The sequence below is a fragment of the Corythoichthys intestinalis genome, chromosome 5 (assembly GCF_030265065.1).
Source record: "Corythoichthys intestinalis isolate RoL2023-P3 chromosome 5, ASM3026506v1, whole genome shotgun sequence".
Classification (NCBI taxonomy): Eukaryota; Metazoa; Chordata; class Actinopteri; order Syngnathiformes; family Syngnathidae; genus Corythoichthys; species Corythoichthys intestinalis.
The window spans coordinates 44,783,875-44,805,113 of NC_080399.1; the positions used below are offsets into that span (position 1 = coordinate 44,783,875).

The window sequence follows — 21,239 nt, forward strand, 5'->3', positions numbered from 1 at the left end:
GTAATTGCCCCGTAACTCTTTCCAGGCTTGTAGAGGTCTACCATTCTGTCTCTGGTGTCTTTGGACAGGTCTTTTGGGTGCATGGGGTATACATGCGTTTATATGCAGCTCAAACAGGTCAAAAAGTCAGACTCAAAAAACCCCACCTCCTTTCCACTTATTTAGGAGCGTAAATGGAGTGGAGGTGGACATTTTAAAGGTGACTAACAGGTCTTTGAGGCTCACAATTCTAGCTAACAGACAGTAGTCCAAATACTTATTTGCAGCACTATAATACAAATTGTTAAAAAATCATACACTCTGATTTCTGGATTTTTAAAAAAAAATTGTCTCTCACAGTGGAGAACCACCTACCATGAAAATTTCAAATCATCATTTCTAAGTGGGAGAACTTGCAAAATGGCAGGGTGTTCAAATACTTATTTTCCTCACTGTATATAATTAAAACATACAAAACACAATAAAGTGTCTATATACATTTTAAGGGGTACACAGTATAAGGGAATTATGAAAGTTTTTCAAAAAATATGTTTTTCAGAAATGCAGTTAACCGTTGCCAATTTGCAAAAAACATATTACCCATCTTTAATCAGTGTCAATCATTTTAATTTCCATATTGATGTTTGGCCCCCAATCGGCTATTTTGAAATGACAAGCACATGGAACGAAAGCAAGACACATCATGCAAACACACACACACACACACACACTTGACATTTTTCACTTTCCATGGTTAGAAAAACAAATAAACAAAACAAAAACAAATATAAATAAAAAAAGACAAACTTTAAACGCACCTCAAACTTGCGCTGAAATCCGCTGGTTTGGTGAAGCTCCGCAACATGTTTTACAAAATCTTTGGCAGGAAGTGCTGCTTTTTCGTCTACAAGGCAAACAGGGAGTGAAACATCTTACGGGGTACTTTTATTTTGGAGGTGTTTGCGACAGGATTACCAGACGTGAAAGCGGGCATGGCGGTGACACAGGGAATGGTGCTTTCATCCACATAAAAGTGCGCTGTCTGGAAACATATCCTGGGGCCAAAAGTCGCAAATTTTACAAGTTGTATTAAGATTTTTACATGTTTTATAATCTCAGTGTAAGTTAAACATATCCATCATAAGTAACCCTAAATACCATTGGATTGTGTTTGAGAAAAGATGGTTCTTACACCATTTTAAAAGTCAAATTTACTGCTATTGAAGGAATTTTTAAGACCTTGAAAATACAATGTAAGACCAAACACGCCGCAACAATTTTTGATTAAGAAAAAAAAACTTTTATTTCACTGTAAACACAGAGCTGCTGCCACAGACTGCTGGCATATTTCTCCTCTAACTCGACGGCTTTGACCCCCATAGTATAACGAAAAGGTCTTTTTGCAAGACTTTGCACAGGGCACTGATGTTTTTTCCACCAGGAGCCAACTGCCTCTTAAATAAACCATCTTCCAACCATTTTTGATTAAATTTACACTTCCCCATCTCTGCATATTTACGCTCGCCGAGGTTGCAGACAATGTACCGTGTAATATTTATTCCTAAACTCGTATTTTTAGTGCACAGCCATTCATAAAACAAATACACACCATTAGAAGTTTTACGGCAGACCACAGCAATTTTCCCTGGCATCAAATGCATCGTCTGGAAATTTAATACTTACTGCAATTTCCCATTAAATTTGGGACATTATAAGACCTTAACGGTCCGGATTTAAAATTTAAAGACTTTTTAGGACCCGCGGCAACCCTGAAAAAAGGTTATAACCTCTACATGAAAGAAGCAAAATTTTGCGGGAATTAAAAGTCAGAATTGAATATTTATCGAATATTTGTAGTTTTACAAGGAGAGAAAAAGTGGTGATCTTTAAATTACAGTCGGTAAATTGAATCCTTTGGTGGTCAAGTTTCAAACTGAACCCATATTATCTTCATGCCCAAAAATATAAAAACAACTATCACGTGTACCCCTGAATGGTATGAGAATAAAAGAGTTGCTTATTTTTGGAGAGGTTTATATTTTAGAAAAAAAAGTTGTGTTTAAGAAGTCAGTACAAGAAGTCACAAAAACATCATAATCCTAACAAGTAAAATTAAATATTTTTCCAGGTAAAATAATAAAACAATGAGAATAAAACAATATTTTTTCAATCATGAAGTCACAAATTTAACAGATGGGGTTTTAAAACAGTTTATTGTATTAGTATACATAATCCTAGTGCCAATTATGTGAACAACTATTATGTGTACCCCGAAAAGCCATATCAATGACATATTTATGTTTTAAAAGTCAGAAATTCCTATTTCAGTGGTAAAAAAAGTTGTAATACCTTAAAAATAAAGACATTAAGATAACTCCCCCCACACCCCAAGATATAGAAAAAAAAAAAAAAAGTATTTATTTTTACCAGCACAAAAACATATGTTATCAGCGCAAAATAACATACTGCACATATAGACCCACACATACATATGCCAAATTTGTAGCTACCAAGTTTCAAGACGACTTGCAAGACTTGTATGTGAGTGTCCACAACAACAACAACAACAACTTGAGTGGCGACTTGACAGGCCTGCTACCTGTAATAAAAATGGAAACCACTCGAAGAGCTTTGAAGCCTCAGCTTCATAACTGTGGAAGACAAGTGAACCACTTCTCACTATTCTGTAGTTTTACACTTTAAACAGAAAAAAATGTTTTCGATCAGATAAAATATATTTAAATCAGTGCAGTGTAGTCGATGTCGCGGCTGAGAAGCCGGAAGCAGTGCTCCAATGCGTTTTTTCCTTTGCTATATGATCCAAAAAATAACACTGTGGCAGCGTATTCCAGGTCCACTGTGTTTGATATAGTAGTTTTGTGTTTCGTTCTGTCCTTGAATCAAATAAACATGAGCCGCCGCCTTAAAAACAACTAACCAACAGGCAACAATAAATCCGCACTGCTCTGTAACGGCTAACTTGGAAACAGGCACAATAAATCCACAGTTAATTAATCAGACCTGATACAAAAAAAAAAAAAAAAAACATATAAAATCGGGCTCTGATCGATCTATTTTTAAGACTAACAGTTCACGATGGACGGAGGAGTAGGTCTTGAAAGTTAGTGTTCACAAGAATAACAACATGAATGGTGATTTGTCAGTCTCCTGGGAGACCTGGGGGAGTTTGAGAAAACTCACGGGCATAATCTTGTTGATTTTAGCTACTAATCCTACAAAAATATAGGAGCAGTAGAGGATAATATAGGCTTTTAATCCCAACAAGACTCCATGGGATTAGTTTTTTACAAAAAAGATCAAGTCAGCGGCATCTTGTCCAAAAATGGACATCACAGATTAGGAGAAGGAAAATACTGTCAAATTTGTCAAACTTCAGCACAGATTAAAATGCCAAAATGACCAACACTCACTCATTTCGAGCTTTTAAATCAGGGAATGAAAACTTTAACTATGAAAAATTCAATTTTTTTCCAGAATGAATTTTTCAACAAATATTTTAAAAAATTAATATACTGTATTTAATAATAATAATAATATATGTAATAATAAAAATATTGGCTGGCAACCAGTTCAGGGTGTACCCTGCCTACTGCCCGTAGTTAGCTGGGATAGACTCCAGCACCTCCGCGACCCTCGTGAGGAAAAGCGGCAAGGAAATTAATGATTGAATGAATAAAAAAAAAAAAAAAATTATATTTCTGTTTTTCTTTTTTGACATGTACTTTTTGGAGAAAATGTCATTTCTGTTCAGAAATATACACAACTCTTTTCTTATTGTTTTGTGGTCTTTTTTTAAGGACCGTATAGCAGTGATAACCAACCACCAGGCTGGGTACCGGTCCATGGCACATTTGCTACTGGGCCACAGAGAAGTAATAAATAATTTGTTAACGACCGCAATCTGGCCGGTGCCCCTTGACCAGTGTTGTTAATAACGGCATGAGAGTATAACGGCGTTATTGTTATTATTATTAACGGTGTTATTTTTGTCAGTAGTGAGTAATCTAATTACCATAATTTCTGGACTATAAGGTGCACCTGACTATATGCCGCACCCACCAAATTTGACACAAAAACGGCATTTGTCCACAGATAAGCCGCACTGGACTATAAGCCGCAACACTCATCACTGTATTATGGAATATTTACACCAAAAGATAGTAACCGGTAACACTTTATTTTGACAGCGGCACTGTAAGACTGTCATAAGACCAAATGAACCACCATGAAGCTTTGAACCAATGGTCTGAAAAGCTTCATTGCTTCGAGAAGCTTAATTTGCCCATCACTGCTCCACCTGCTGTCAACACTGTTTTCATCCGACATGCTTCCTAGGATGCATTGCAGCACTACAGATGAAAATAACAATCAAAATTCATGTTCTATGCAAATTATTTCTTCAGTTACTGTTTCAGTTGTTTCATTTATTGCTAGATATGGTATTTGGTAACTCTTTACTTGAAAGTGGAGCCATAAAACTGTCATTAGACAATCATAATTATGACATGACACTGTTCTGACAAATAACGAATGCTTATACTCAATGTCATTTAGTGTTATCCGGCAAATTATCTCACTTTTGAATGGATGTAAAAGATCCGAGCTGAACATAAATGGAGATAGTGACAGTTTGCCGGATGACAATGACATCTGTCATAAGCATACATTAATGCCCTTGATAGTGTTATAATTATGACGGTCTTATGACGCCGCTCTCAAATAAAGTGTTACCAATGAACCCAAATAAATCAACAAATAAGCCACGCTGGACGATAAGCCGCAGGATACTGAGGGAGGGAAAAAAGTAGCGGCTTATAGTCCGGAATTTACGGTAATGACTTTTCCCATTTTTGCAACGTCGTTACCCTTATTGAGGGTGTGAAGGCACATGTTACTACAATTTGGTTGAATGATACGGGAGACATGGAGAGAGCAGAGCAGGAAGGAGGTATGATGGAAGGGGGTTGTGACGCCGTTGCAAACGCGATGCTAGGTGGCTCGGAGCGTTACCGTAGCATTCGCGTTCTTGCTAGCATTAGCATTTATTGTGGAAAGCGTCACCTTAAATTCCCAGGCAACTTTTTTTATTTTAAATTTTTTTTACATACAGTATGTGGCATTTAGGTGGGTACAATTAATTGTTAATAATTGACTGTTTTCCTCTTGAGTATGCATTATCATCAAAAAAGTGGGGGTTTTCTTTGTAGATGCTACAATATATTAATAATTTGTTTTGTTTTTTTATTGCCAAAAATAGTCCCTTGCCCTATAATTTTCTTGAATGACATATCCATAAACTTTGTGTGATTTATTTTTTTAATCAAAATGACTTGAGCAAAGGTAGGATTTGGAAGGGATTCAGAGCCTCACCTGCATATTGAATAATCTGCATATTGAATAATATATCTATATACTGTATATTAGGGGTGTGACATTACACACAAGTCATGGTACAGTACGTACCTCGGTTCATACCACGGTTCGGTGCGGGTTCAGTACAACAGGAAAAACAAAAGGTTTTTTATTTTTTCACAACATTTGACTTTGAGGTTTTTATACCGTTACACTCTCATATAGGTGAAATTAAAAAGAAAAATTAAAAAATGTGACCTGTTTTTTTTTTTTTTTTTTAAATGAAAAAGAGTTCAGTTCAATTCAATCAGTTAATACCGTATTGGCCCGAATATAAGATGGTGTTTTTTGCATTGAAATAAGACTGAAAAAGTGGGGGTCGTCTTATATTCACGGTCTAGACGTTATACCCATTCACGACATCATTGAATCAGATATCATTGAAGCAATGTTCTGTCATGACAGATCTCAGCTACTCTCAAGTTTAACCAGTTTGCATTATTTTATTGAAATGTTTTTCCTTATGTCAGATTTGTTTCAAGACTGCAGTTACAGTTAGACTTCACTTTGATGGTTAATGCAGTTATTGCTATTTCGTTGTTTTATCACAATAGATTGGTTTATTTACATTTCAAAAACCAGAAGCCATTCATTTACGATTGTGATTGGACTTTAGTTTATATATTTAAATGTTCAGATATTAAGATTTGAATGAGGCAAAATAACATGTTTTTTCTCTCAAATATATTTTCATAATCATTTGTTTCAGATGTACTGTAATTATTTTCTGTATAAAAATTAATTTGGTGTTCAAAAAGTCTTTTTTCAAACGAGTCTTGAAAAAGAGGGGGTCGACTTATAATCAGGGCCGTCTTATATTCGGGCCAATACGGTATAAACATATTTGATGTGAAAAACGTTATAGAATGGAACATGTAATAACGTGTAGAGCATGAAAAGTAACGACAATTACTTTGCCGAGATTTACTCTTACATTGAGGTAACTGAGTTACTAATTCAATCACTTTTTGGGAGAAGTAATTTGTAACTGTAACTAATTACTTTTTTTAAACTAAGATTAACAACACTGCTCTTGACAGATCAATATGCCTATCTACTCTATTGACTAATCCGAGTAGAGATTTGTGTACGTCACCCTTTAGTTGTTGGCCGCCATTACTGGGGTGTTTGTACACTTATACCAGCCCAGCATCAGTCAATGTAAACAGTAACATTAGCTGCTGTTGGCTGTGTGCTGGGGGTGGCACACCTTAGCAATGGCGGACGACGTAATTCCAGTCGTTTTGCTCGGATTAGTTATTTATGTGCGCTTGTCCTTGATAATGACGTAGGCGCATCAGATTTATTCCCAGAAATAATAAGTCCACCCGTTAGCCAAGATGACTGAAAAACAGACGTTATTGGACTGTTTTTTGATAGTTTTTTTTTTACAGGGAAAAGGCTACCTGCTGAGCCAGAACAGAAGCCTACAACAAGGTCAATTCTGTATAATATGTGGCTAAAAGTTAGCAAACGAGGTAACAAAAGTGAATGCACTGAGAGCATCAAAATTCGTGGCGAACTGTATTCCTAAAGCCTTAAGAGACGAACTCATTATGCCTGCGACCAAGGATATTTTCCATCAAGTTTCAGGAGAGGTCGCTGTTAGGAAAGGTTGATTCTGTGTATGGTGAGTTACAGTTTCCCTGCACTTAATGTTTGTTTGAGCCCGGTCGTGTTATTTTAGATGTGCTGTCATTTTCTGCAACACATTGCCGGTCCTTGAAAAAAAAGGCCCATATCACACCGGTCCGTGGTGCAAAAAAGGTTGGGGACCACTGCTGTATAGCACTTGTGATTATTTACTGTACTCAACCTGGAAATATACAGCATATACTGTACTGCATTTATGAGTGCAAAATAGTGTACCAAAAAACATTTTTGTATTTTCTTTGTCACGTTAACTGGGATATGCAGCAGTACAGAAGATCAATAAATAACAATTTCTCGGTTGATATTCAAAATTAAGGCTACTTAAATTGTTAACTGATCAACTTGAATTACGTTTATCTCAATGCTAATTTTCCCTTTTATAATCTTCTTCAAAACACAAGTGCATCAAGCAAGCAAGCACCGAGCCGTGGGACACGACGGCAGCATTAGCACGGGATGATGTTTTTTATGCCGTCCTAATCTGGAGGCTGTCCTTTTCTAACCCTCACCCAAACCTACTCTGCCCCTTCCCCGCTCAGTCCTGCGTGATTAATCCATGTGTGATTAGTGAATGGACACGCATCTTGTAGAGATGACAAACATGAATAACATGTTGATGCCAGTGATGAAAAATGCACAAAATATGTTTGACATGATTGGATTGCATGAGTTGCTTATTTCACCGGCAAAGTATTTTCATTTTGGTTTTAATATTTTTCTAATAGTGGAAAAGTATGAGAGAAAATGTCAAAAATTCCAAATGAAAATTTATTTGACAAGCAACATTTTTTTTAAATTGAGACATAAAATTTATATTTGACAATTTTCTGAAAAAAAAATATATATATATATACTGTATATATATAACTTTTCTGTGGAAAAACATTTTTTGAAAATAAAATAAGGATACCATATACTGCCTTAATATAAAATGTATGAATTTTTGAAAAATCCGGATTTTCGACCCCCCAAAAATTTTGGGGGAATAATTATCAAGGAGTTAAAAAAAAATAATAATAATAAATCAAATATTCATTAAACTTTTTGAAAACAGTAATGTTCTGAGAGTACAACATTTATAGACTCATACGTGTCTGAAATATTGAGATTAATCAAAAGCAAAAGATTTTTGCCAAAATTATGCAAGCTTTATCCTGATACATGCACAACTGTTTTATTTGTTTATTTTTTTTTTTTTTTTGAGATTCACAACATGCAGCCTTGTGACACTTTGAAGTCAGTTTCATTCAACGCAGGGGTCTTTGTTACGTAGGGCACATGCACACGCATGCACGCGTGTGCACATACGCATACACGCAGCAATGAGCGTGTAAGAACAGGATTGAGATCATGTTCTGCAGATAAAGGCTCCTTGATCTCATCCACTTCCTGTCTACCCTTTTGCCGTAAATGCATTTCTTTTTTCCTTGATGAGAGCTTTCCTTCATAGGACGTTATTCAAATTGACGTTTTGCTCACAATCCATCTGGATTAAAATTATGTTTAACATCTGGAAACATTAAGAATGATGTTTCTCAAGTCTTATGTGATTTGAAATGTGTGACGTATAAGCAGAGATTAATCCAAATCTGATTTGGATTGCACATTTGTCAGCAACATTTATGCCAGAAGCAACATTTATGTCAAAGCTAATTCGAGAAGAAGTTCATTTAAAATGTAGGCCTCAAATATTCAAATACTTTCATGGAATTGTGTCATTTATGCCGATGTTCTCCAGCCTGCACACAATGAAAAAACAATGCAAAGATGCGACTAAAACGGTTCAAGATTGGCGGTAATCAGAGCAGATTTAAAGGAAAGTTCTGGCTTTGAAGGACACGGATTTGGAAAAAAATGACCCTCAACCTTAACCTCTAATACCAAGACTGGTTTTAAAACATGCTTTCAGGGACTGAATTTTATTAGTGTCTTTATAGGCTAGAAAAGTCTGAGATGAGAGTTTGGTGTATTCCCATTGTAGTTGCTTATATTGTATTGTATATTCAGAGAATGCAGTTGGACAGAAAATGTTGTTTTTTGGGGGGGGGGGGGTGGAGGGAGAAGAGAAATAGCAAAAGGAATAGAGATATATACCATTATTGAATATGCTACCTAATGTAAGTAGTGTTGCAATCTCGATATGACTATTTTTACCAAGGGGGAAATCTGTGGGGAGGGAAAAATTGCTCACCTCCAGTAGATAAGGATGCCGATGAGAACTACTAGTCCTAGTGCTGTGAGCGTGGAGATGATGGCCAACGGGACCACTGCCTTCCTCTCGCCATCCCTTATGGAGCCCACACGAGATTCATGGCTGCTGTTGCTCACGTCTGCGAAAACACAAGCACACGCATACAGACGGGGCATTGTTACAAGAAAGGTTCAGACATACTGTAATTCCATACAAGAAAACACTAAATGTCTGGAGATGTCGTCCGTCTGTATTTTGATCACTTGGCTCCTTCCTTACCTCTAAGGGTGGAAATCTTTTGTCCAAAAGCTATAAAAATGTCTTCATTTTAAAGCATATGCCCATAACAGCGACGGCGTAGAAAATGATCAAGAGAAAAAAAGGTAATGACTCCAAGAGAACAAGTTTGAATGAAGAAGATCAAGATGTCAAGACTGATTCCAAAAAGTTGATAATGTACAAGAAAAAGATGAAGACGACAGCCTGCTTGGCAACCAGGATTGTTTTGTTATATTAACCTGAAGCTCATCTTAGCTTTGATTTTTCCAATTTAATGTGTAATAAAATAGCGCCTCATTAACGTGACGGCAAGGGTTGCAGGAGAACGTTGAGTGTGTTTAGTGATTTGCTACCCTCTGGTGGCCTTAATGGAGACCTCCGGGTTGTATTAGGATTTGTTATGGTCATTATAATCATAGATTTAGCCGTTTTTAAATGACGTAAATTTATTATTCTGATATTTCCTTTTTTTTTGTTGATTAGTATATTTTTTATGTTGTATTTTGTTGTGTTCCATAATGTTTTACAATGTGGGGATGATCTTCAAAGAGGAGTGGACTGCAATTATTTCTAATGTATATAGTAAGTAATGTTGTGCTTGGGGATCAAACACTTATTTCCCTCAATGAAATGCATTTTAATTTTACATTTCTCGTAATTTTTGCAATTTTTTAGATACTCTCAGCTGTAGTTGTGTTTTGATGTTCTTTATACCACTTTTAAAATTAAGCTGCCATAAAAATCAGTGACTGTGTTCTTAGAATGAAAACTTTCAAAATCATGGGATCAATTATTTCATGCACTGTATATAGACACACACAGTATATACAGTATATGTATGGCGGCAAACAGACAAAGCTGAAAAAGCATTTTCTGCTCTTGCACCCCTCTTTACAATAAACTGAAATATTTTAAGCCCAAGGAACTGTTGTGTTTGATAGAAGAATATGTTTATGTGATGCCATAAAAGTTTCATGGCGCATTAAGCCCCCGAACTATTTTTCATTTGTCCGTTTTACCATGGAGACCCCAGTTTACGGTCACCGGGCAACCGCTTTTGTTTCAACCCAGCCATAAAATGAAGGTAAGTAATTAGATTTATTTTTCGAAATGGCTATCATTTATAGCTTAGAATCATTAATTGAGGTCTAATATTTAGTTTAAAAAAAAGACTACACAATTATTCACTCACATATTTTGAACTTTTAAAGAAATTACGTCAGAATAAACAAAAGTGTCTGTAAATAGGTCACGGATATCTACCTCATAACTATCGCTTAATCTTGACCACTCCTTGATGTCTGTGATTTCTGCATTGCGATTCTTGTTATATTACCTTGTTTCACCATAAAATCCCCCAAAAGTCCGGCTGTGGCCATTCACAGCTGTGTCTTGACACTCGTTGAGACATGCTACACAGACAGCTTATCAGGACACAGTGGTTGGTAGTTAGGAGCGCAAAACAATTTTTGACTGTGGCTTAGTGCATTGTGCTCGAAAGAAATCTACTCATTTTGTTTGTTCTGTTGTGAATGCGTTTTTTTTATCTTTTGGTCTGTTACTTTCATTTAGATAAAGAGCATTTGAGTTAAGTTACAAGACGCTGCCAAGAAAAACTATTGGATAAGAGAAATGGACTCGCTGTGTATGCATCGCTTCTTCAACTGTACTCGGCGCACATCATCACAATATTATTTTTCAGACTGATCATGTGACTAGCACCTTAGACGGTCATTTGCTTTGCTTAGCCAAACCCACCCGAGGACCGAAGGGGCAAGATGGATATACGTAATTTTTTCAAACCTTATCTTTTAAAAGCTACAACAACTTCTGAACAAGAACCACGGATTGAAATTGTGGACCACGAACCGCCAAAATGGTGATCGGACTTTCAATTTGCCCCCACTAAAGATGCTAATTGTACAACAGAGTCACCACCAGTGTCTTGCCAATGTACCTCTGTCAAAAATTGGATGCCCTGGCCGCGGGAGTGCCACACACACATTAGTTATGAGTTATGTCGACCTTATTAATTGAAGCCAGAAAAGAACCACAGTTATACTTCTATATTTTGGACATAGTTTATGAAACTGGAGAAACTCCATATAGGACTTGAATTACAGTATTAACAGTTATAGGTCATCCTACGGGTAAAACAGTAAAACATTTCCTTTTTTTTTACCTTCAGTACGTACGTAAAATTATACGACAGAAGAAAAAAAAGTTTGTTTTTTTGATGGATAGGCCATGTTTTAAAACTAGATAATTACATTAAAAAATCAGTGCAGCGCAGTGTCTCCGCCCAGGGGGTACAATTTTTGACGAGGGTAACTACATTGGCACGACATCGGCGGGCGTACTATATTGAATGGATGACAATCTCGGCAAGAAGTATGGCTGTCCTAAACAGCCCGATTTAGAATTTCCCTCAAGAATAATGGGAAACAAAAAAAAAAAAAAAAACGCTCAGTTTCAACTTATTATGATAAATATTCTTGTACTTTAATTTTATTGCTGACACTGCGTTTCGGGGTCATCAACATGTTGTGCCCCCTGCCCCAAAAGTCAGACTTCGCCTATGCATGCATATAGCAATTTTGAAATTTGGCCAAACTGGGGGTCTCAGAGCAGAAGTTGAACAAATCACCTGTGTGTTTTCCGCCGTATATACATTTATAAGAAAATATTTTTGTTGTGTAGTTTTCGCTGATTTGTTGCACTATATAGTTATTGTATAATTTCTTCACTAGTTTTGTGCACCTGTCCTTAAAGCCTAAAGCTGTTAAACTCCTCTTCATTCTCTGCAAGAATTTACAGTATGTACCTGTTCTATTGTATACTTCTTTACTTCAGAGATGGATTGCCGCTGGGAAACAGACTGATAGTGATGAAAGTCAAGAATGGTTCTGCTTTCGCATGCATGAAGACTGACAGCTATCAGCATCACGTAACTTGTCTGGACGTGTTCTCCCGCCGGCTTGGGAGTGGTTACCTGCCATTGGCTCCTCCTCTTTCTCCGACTCCTGCTGGGTTTGCTCGGGAATGCTGAAGTCAGAGGAGGTGTCATTGTCGAACAGGTTCTCGGCATGACCCGAGCCACTTTCCTCTAGAGGCGTAGGTGAGGGGACTGAAGTTGTAATAGGTGTGGCGGCGCCAGCTCGCCCGGATCCTGTAGCGCTCCCGCTCTCGCTGTCAAAATAGAATGCTGAGGAGCGGTCATCCATGTCCTCGGGCGTCTGTCCAGATTCCAAAGTAGTGGAAGGTGGGTTCGTTGAATGAGGAAATGTGCCCTCACCCGAGCCGGACACCTGGACTCTGTCCCACTCCTGATCTATGTGGGAACCTGAGCCGGAGATGCCGTTACTGGCCTCAGAGGAAGTGGGTGTCGTGGGGCCAGAAGGCAGTGACAATGTGGGCTCGGATGTGCTCGCTGGAATAGAAAGGGGGGGCTCACTGTTAGTGGCTGACAGAAGGGGGGGCACTGACGAGGAGGGAGAAATCAAAACCACTAGGCCACCAGAAGCTGCCACAGAAAAAGAACTTACAAAGACACCCAAAGAACTCGCTAAGAAATCCACACTGGCAACAGGGGCTGAATTCAAGGCCCCATGGGTAACTTGGGGTGATGCATAAGGCCAGGATGCTGACGGCTCCAGGGAACAACCGCACATGGTGTCCAGGAGGCCGTCAACGCCATCCTCAGAGAGAAAAGTATCCAGAGTACTTCCTGTCCCATAGCCTAAAAGCTCGACTTCATTGGAGAACGATGGGGTCAGACCGGGAGTAGCGGTGGAAAGTGGGAAGTCACCAGAGAGTGGAACAGACGGTTGCAAGGTGGGGCTCAGTGACAGTGACACATCAGAGAGTGACGTCCCCCACTCTGACACCTCGGCGGGATCACCCGAAGAGAAAGATTCCAAGTTATCAGCAAAAGAAATGGTTGGGCGAGAAGCTGTGTCTTCGCGAGGCTGCAGGGTGGTACCAACAGGCTTGTCCCACCTCAAAGTGGGGCTGAGGGACAGGGAAACCTGGGACACCTTGGAAAAGTCACCCATAGAAAAAGACACTAAGTCATTAGCGAAAGAGAGAGCAAGGTGAGAGGAGGTGTGAGAAGCAAGGATTTGGCGAGGTAGCAGGGCAGAGTCCAGGGCGGAGTAAGTGGGTAACTCATGCAAGCAGGTGGAGGGGAAAGGGCAAGGGTCAGGTTCCATGACATCGTGTAGAAGGGAAGAGTGGGAGGAAAAAGCAGGGAGGACAGAGAGGTGCTCACCCTTTGAGAGCGGCGGTGTGGTCTGCAAAAGAACACCACTCTGCCATCCCGAGGTCTTTGTGGCTGAAAAATGAGGGATGATGGGAGTTGTAGACCCTCGCGGCAGAGATTCCTGTGAGGGTTCACCCTGGACCCGTACCCCATCATCAAAATGGAATCTTCTTGCGTCCTCTGTTGCATTTGTGGTAATATCTTTGTATGGGCTTGAGGGCTTCATGATCTGGTCGCTATGGTGGGTGAAATTTGTGGTCATACTCTTGTTTGTGGTTGCACTGCTGTTTAGGGTTGTGTTTGTTTGCCTTATATTATTTTTTATTTTATTTGTTGGTGAGGTCATGGTCGTGTTTGCTGTCATTTTTGTAGTCACGGCCAATGTTTTATTCATCGTTGTGTTCTTAGTAATAGTCTTGGTTGTTGGTCTGATCATGGTCATAGTTTTATTGTTTGGCGGGCTCATGGTCATGATATTGTTCATGCTTGAGTTCTTGTTCGTTGGACTAGTTATCATTGTAGTCTTATATGTGGTTGTGTTTGTAATCACTGCTGTTGTTGTATTAATGGTTGTGGTCTTGTTCATGGTCCCGGTCGTTGGTCTTGGCATGGTTGTAGTTTTGTTCATTTGCAGTGTCATGATGATGGTGTTGTCCATATTTATTGTCTTGTTCAATGGCGTGGTCATGGTTGTCGACTTGTTTGCAGTCATGTTTGTAATCACTGAGGTTGTAGTATTCATGGTCTTGGTTGTTGGACTGGTCATAGTCATAGATTTATTTCTTGGTGGAATCACGGTCGCTGTAATTTTTGTCAGTGCCACTGTCATGTTTGTTATAATTGAATTTGTGCTATTTATAGTCTCTGTCTTCTTTGCATTTGGGTTTGTGGTCGATGCCGTTTTCGTACTCATCGTCGTGGTTTTGTCCAATGGCATGGTCATGCTCTTTTTTTCAGTTGTGTTTGCAGTCATTTCCGTAGTTCTGTTCAAGGCCTCGATCATAGTCTTTTTCATGGTTGTGGTCATTGGCCTGGTCATGGTCTTGTTCCCAGTTGGCGCCGTGGTAGTGCCGTTTCGGGGTACACCTTTAATGCCATTCATCCAAGAACTGCTTACTGTTGTTGTTGTCATATTCAGGCCTGCGTCACTGAAGGACTTTGGACCAATGCCACCTCGGTGATCTCTTTTGTTTGTGTACAAGGGAGTCGTAGATGAAATCCTAGTGGTGACTTTGGGTAGCCAAGGAGTACCCAGAGAAGAAGTCGGAGCAATTGTAGTCGACTCTGTTTTGGTGGCTCTGACGCCATGTTGTGGTGGATAGTGAGGTGATTCAGTCGGAATCCACGACTGTTCGTAATCTTCTGTTCGTACAGATTCATTCAGTGATGGATCAGGTGGGTAGTTCTCCTCCTGGTGAGAAGAAATCATATTAAATAGTTGTAAGCATTTTTTACATGAGTATTTTTCAAATTATGTGTGTGGTGCTCCCTATTGGTCTGTTTTTGTGCTGTTGTTTTTGTTTTATTCACACAAAGGGGAATAGAACATTTCTTACCTCGTACTCAAATTCAGTTGAATATGGGTTCAAGTTATTTCCTGGAACAAGAACACACATTGGAACTAAATTAGTGGGAGCCAAAAATCAATACTTTTCAATTAAAAGGAAATCCATAATTCTTCAGAGACAGGTGAGGTGGGGAAGACAAACTGATAAGAACATTTGGAGAAAAAAATGGGGGGAAAAGTGAATTGCAAATGTTGACTTTCAGCAACTGGACTGTTGGGTAATGGTGTCTTTTCAACTTTATTCAAAACTGATTCGACAGCTCTACATTATATAGGTGGAGTTCCTCGATTTACAGTTGGTCAATGTCAAGTGAACACCCACCAAGAGTGTATTTTTAGGGAACTCCATTTTAAAAAAAACAGGTGAAGACATTTTGGATTAAAGGTAAAATGAGAAAAATTTAATTAGCTAACTTTTGCGGAATTACCATGTTGTCCTGGATGATTCACAATCTACACAGATACTAAAAAAGTGTGTCCAATTGTCTGAAAATAAGTTAGGCTTGAAAGTTAAAGAATTCATTGATAGCAGGACAGTAGGGAAGGAAAGTTCAGCCATTTCCATGCTAAAAAGAACATTATCATGCCAGGAGTTCATTTGCAGTATATCGTTTTCTGTTTCGTCCTCCTTGATAGACTAGTTGAATGCGTCGAATGCCCACCTGACACCATGGAGGCATAAAAAAAATTTAAAAAGCGAAAAAAATGAGTATTCTACAAATGCAGCGGAGGCACACAGTGGGCAGAAGGGGGCTTAGCTTGGCGCTTACCTGTTGCATCTTGCGGATGAAACTGCTTTGTCAGGCATGGGATGAGGTTTTACAAATTTATCAATGGGGGGAAATGGCAAATTTGGATATTCAAAATAAAAGAAAAAATACCTGCAGTGTGCTTAAACCAATGGTGGCGTCAATGCTCTGGAGTTGAATCAAATCACCAGGCAATGCAAGATTCACACTTCTAAGTTTAAGTGTAGCAGAGTGCATGCATTTGCAATGTACCCTCGTTGGACAGGGTGTTAGTGACGGCACAAAAGGGGCATGTACATTTGGGCAATTATAAAGGGATTGTTAAGATTTGTCTTTTGTTTTACTGCTTTTTTCCCCTGGCCCTTGTTTGATATCCTGTGCTTCTTGTTTCTAAATTGTCCTTGTGATTGCCCATTTATTTCACCTTTTGTGTCCCTGATCCTTGTGCCACCCTCCAATTAGCTTCCCATTGCCTCTACAGTTCCCTAGGTGGTGTTCATTGTCTCGTCATTTTGTGTAAATAAGTTTTCTGTTTTCTTATGTGTTGGTCGGGTGATTGTTAATGTCATGGTCAATGAAGCTGATTTTCTTTTATACTCGTCTATAATATGCCCCCCCCCAATTAAATGATATAATTGTTTACAAACTTAAGAATTATTATTGCTAATACTGGTATTAGCGTTGGTATTAGTATTAGTAATGGTAATACTCTGGAATTTATTGACACATATTTTTTTTGATTTTTTAAATTTTTTTTTTATTAACTTGCTAACATATTTCGCTGTGGAATGAATGGTTACTGAGTGATGAGAGCAAAATAGCAATGTATGGGTACATATCACATTTAAATGGTCTGTGTGTAATCAATCATATGCTGCCATATACTGGTCTGGAGTGTGAAATCATTGTCCAATAAGGTGCATTTAAGTGTTTATGACATTGTTTTAATTTAATGTGGAATAAATACAAAGTATGAGTATACTACACAATGAGCTAAAGGCCGACATTGGAGAAGCACAAGAAAAAAGATGGCGACAAGAACAACAATAAGTGTCTTAAATTAAGTGAAGTGGCTGAAGAACCAAAAAGAAGACAAGTGGGGTAGAGGAATGAAAAACTATTTAAAAAAAAAAAAAAAAAACGTTCATTGAGTGACAAGGAGCATTTAACATGTATGATGAATGTCAAGGAGCATTGAAACACTTCAGAAATCACAGTGGTGTCTTGACTTGTGTATACAGTACCCACATTTAGCAGCAGCTAGCAGTTTAATCATTTAAAGGCATTTTATCTAATTTTCCACAACATGGTGAGTTGAATTATCATTGCTGCAGTGCAAAATATATGATGTATCCAACATTTAAAAAAATATTTAACATTAAAAAAATGTATATATGTCAATCTTTTAGATGCAGCAGAACCCCCTCTTTCCACCACAAAAAGGATATATCTGTATTTGTTGCTTTGCACCATCGATATTTGTTTTATTTAAAAAGGGCCTCAACTCATTTTCCAATATTTTCAATTTTTTTGCTTAGCCTCAAAGGTCCTGCCTTTTCTCGTACATGAAGCCCATTGTGGAGTTTTAGGAGGTTTGTAATAGATTATTGACATTTTAATGAGGAAAACTGATTTGTTGAACAGATAAATTGAGTTTCAAGCTTGGTCGCACAGAACAAATTCAACTCACTAGTCAAGACAACACCGTGCTCAATATAAAATGAATGTAAGAGTGTCACTTTTAGATGGTGACAGTCTCTTTTCCTCTCTTAATTGTCCATTTGGTAAATCAAGTGAGTTTATGTCTCACGTTGCGAGCCCTACTACGCTAAGCCTGCTCTTACCAGGGACTTCGATGGGCATGGTGAATGTCAGGGCATTGCTGGTACGTCCGTAAAGGCCATTGGTACACACCGCTACCACCTGGATCACGTAGCTGTAGTTGGCCATCAGGTCATCAAGGATGGCACCCTGGAGAAAGGCGAAAAATTAACAATCAGTCAATTCCACAATCATGGTCCAACTTTGCTGCCATGCTCCACCAAGATGGAATAATTCAAAATTCAATATTGGCTACTTCAACTCATAATTACATACTTTTTTGGATTCGTTCCACCTCGTGGATCTTACCACATCTTGATCTCCATCTGTCAGGTACTTTGAGGGTGTCGCATCCTCTGCGTCAGCCATCTTGTAGCTGACCAAGTACTTCTCGATGGTGGAGTCATAGACGGCCCGTGGACGCTCCCAAGTCACCAGGAGGCTGCTCAGGTTGTAGGCCGTCGCCTCCATGTTCTCCGGCTCTGAGCTGCAAACTGACAGAAAACATCCATAATCATATTTTTTGTTTTAGGTAGTACACCAGTGTTGTCCCAGATTACTTGAAAAAAATTTGATTACTGATTATTCCTCAAAAAAGTAATCTACTTTACTGATTACTTTATTATCAAAGTAACTAAGTTACTTTAAAAGTAATTTATCGGTTACTTGTCACCAATTTTGCTCGCTTTGCTGCCTCAACATAAGAATGACAACAGAAAAATGTCATCACATGTAACTGACTTTCCGGCAATTGAATTTAAAGGGGAAGATCAGTATTTATCACATAAGGCTTAATCTTCGACTTAGCGGAGGTTTAATTACTCAATGGAGTTGATTTCAACCACCATTGAATCATGCTAGCTTAGCCACTCCGGAGCCCTGAAACAAACAAATAACTTAAAAACTGCATGTGTTTTTTCTAAAATCAACTCCACTGACTAATTAAACCCCCGCAAACTCGAATATTAGGTCTAATGTAAAAAATTCTGAACTTTGGGTTTGGGTTTAGAGTTAACAGCATATCAGTGCAAATGTAAAACATTGCAAATTGACTGCACAATAATCAACAACGCACAAATGAATTGCACAGTGCAATAAACACAAAGGTTGGGGCGGGCGCGCATGCGCGCACACAACCCGGAAATACGCCGTACACACACGCGGTCTATTTGGCCACAAAACGTGTCAGCAACTAAGCACTTTAGACTCAGACTTACAAAATATCCCAACGATGCTGAATGAACATGTCACTTGCGCAATGTGCAATACGAATATAATGTAAAAAATGCTTGCCAACTTGGAACAATGACTACCCGCCATTGAAATGGCAAAGATACGAAACGGCCGTACATGTAGCAGTTACAAACTATTGCTGGAACCCTCCAGAATGAGGGAATAAAACTCACGTTCATTCATGGACGCACACAGATCAACATTCCCTCGCACATCTCAACAGGTGGCTGCACTCGGCTTGAATGTGCACCGCGTTCCTCACGCCTTTCTCAGTCCCAAAACACTTAGCGCGTGTGACGCGAGACCAAAACAGGAAGTATCTATGAGCGGTTACCATGAAAACGAACACGTAGTGAGAAGATGGGAATCTTTCTAACATTTTCTATTCGAAATGCTCTTCGTACATGACTAAAATATTCTTCATTCTACATACATTATGAGGCAATAACAAAATAGTAACGCACAGACACAAAGGAAACTAACTTTAATCAGATTACTGGTTTGGAAAAATGAATGCGTTAGGTTGCTCGTTACTGAAAGAAAGTACTCAAATTATATTAACGCGTTACTTCTGCGCGGCTGACAACACTGGTAGTAGCTCTGATTTGAGTACTGTGACATTGCATTGACAACCCATCTGTAAGAACTATGCCCACTTTCCCCCACCATCTGTAAGGACTATGTTCACTTTCCACCACCAGAGGGAAGAGTGATGCAGGACTGACTCTCATTCTACATTTGCAATGATGAAGATCATTTTTCAATGTTAAGAGTACTGATAAGAGTTAATCACACTATCCATAAATCTAATTATAAGAGACTAGAAAAAGTATGGCACAATCCATTACAGCACTCTACTAACAACTGAAAACATTGAAATGTAATTAAAATAATGTATGAAGTATAAATATCTATTTTCAAATGGAGCAAAAGTAAAAAGTCATCAGTAAAAGAAAAACGTTAGTGAAACAGAAATATCTTAAAATCAGAGCAGTAACAAAGTATCTGTATTTTGTTACTTTGCACCACATGCACTGGCACATCCAGTTACTGGTACCACTAATTAAATTGATTGGGTGAGTTTGTGTGTCAGGTGGATCAATAATGTTAATTATTAAATATTGAGCAGAAGTAGCAGGAAACGTTCACGGATTGAATTGTCACGCAACTTCCGCTCTCTTTCCGTTGCCTCTAGGACTCCAGTTGGATCTGTTTGGGTTCATTGGAAGTTCTATTTGGGTTCAAAGATGCTCAATTTAGGTCAGCTATGTTCTGTTTTGGTCTTGTTCTGTTATGCTATGCATGTTCTATTAGGTTCATGGAGGTTACATTTTGGGTCATAGTATGTGCTATGTGGGTCAAAGATGTTCTACTTTGTATCCTGGAGTTTCCATTTTAGACAACGTTTTTTTTTTAATTTTTTTTAGTTAATATACTGTATGTATCATTTATGTCATGTAATCTTGTATTGTAGTTTCGGTTTTATTATAGTTATTGTCCATAACTCAGAGATAATCTGTTTGGATGATCATGGCTCTAGTTTGGTTGTTTTTACTATGTATGTTCTTTTTGTTTTACAAAGGTTCTGTTATGGTACTTGGAAGTTGTATTTGGTTGATAGATGTTTTGTTTAGGAGGGATTTTGGTGGGAGAGGGACAAAGCATACCTGGTGTGAGGAGCTCCTCGGTGCCGGTGTAGGAGGAGAAGACCAGACCCATGTAATTGTGTTGCTGTTCTCGATAGTTGTTCTGTAGGTAGTCCATCAGCATCACGTAACCCGCCTGCTGCATGGTCATTACCTCACAGAATACTTCCAGCTAGACAACACACAAACAGCAGACATCAATGGACATACAGTGTATCACAAAAGTGAGTACACCCTCTCGCATTTCTGCACATATTTAAGTATATCTTTTCATGGGACAACACTGACAAAATGACACTTTGACACAATGAAAAGTAGTATGTGTGCAGCTTATATAGTAGAGTTAATTTATTTTCCCCTCAAAATAACTCAAAATACAGCCATTAATATCTAAACCGCAGGCAACAAAAGTGAGCACACCCCTATG

At 38.5% G+C, this 21,239-nt stretch overlaps 1 protein-coding gene across 3 annotated transcripts in view; it reads right to left on the bottom strand.

Annotated features, from left to right (window-relative positions):
- Window positions 1-21,239, bottom strand: part of LOC130916123 (receptor-type tyrosine-protein phosphatase zeta-like) — a 129,785-nt gene that overhangs the window by 31,504 nt on the left and 77,042 nt on the right. For 2 of the 3 annotated variants that reach the window (XM_057836580.1, XM_057836578.1), the window contains exons 8-16: window positions 20,834-20,984; window positions 18,243-18,427; window positions 17,957-18,083; window positions 15,353-15,393; window positions 13,806-15,207; window positions 12,528-12,965; window positions 9,257-9,395; window positions 955-1,034; window positions 798-883 (exon numbers count right to left, since the gene is read on the bottom strand). In XM_057836580.1, coding sequence (XP_057692563.1) covers window positions 798-883; window positions 955-1,034; window positions 9,257-9,395; window positions 12,528-12,965; window positions 13,806-15,207; window positions 15,353-15,393; window positions 17,957-18,083; window positions 18,243-18,427; window positions 20,834-20,984 — 2,649 coding nt within the window. The remainder of the gene's footprint in view (window positions 1-797; window positions 884-954; window positions 1,035-9,256; window positions 9,396-12,527; window positions 12,966-13,805; window positions 15,208-15,352; window positions 15,394-17,956; window positions 18,084-18,242; window positions 18,428-20,833; window positions 20,985-21,239) is intronic. The other variant, XM_057836581.1, reaches the window with a different exon arrangement.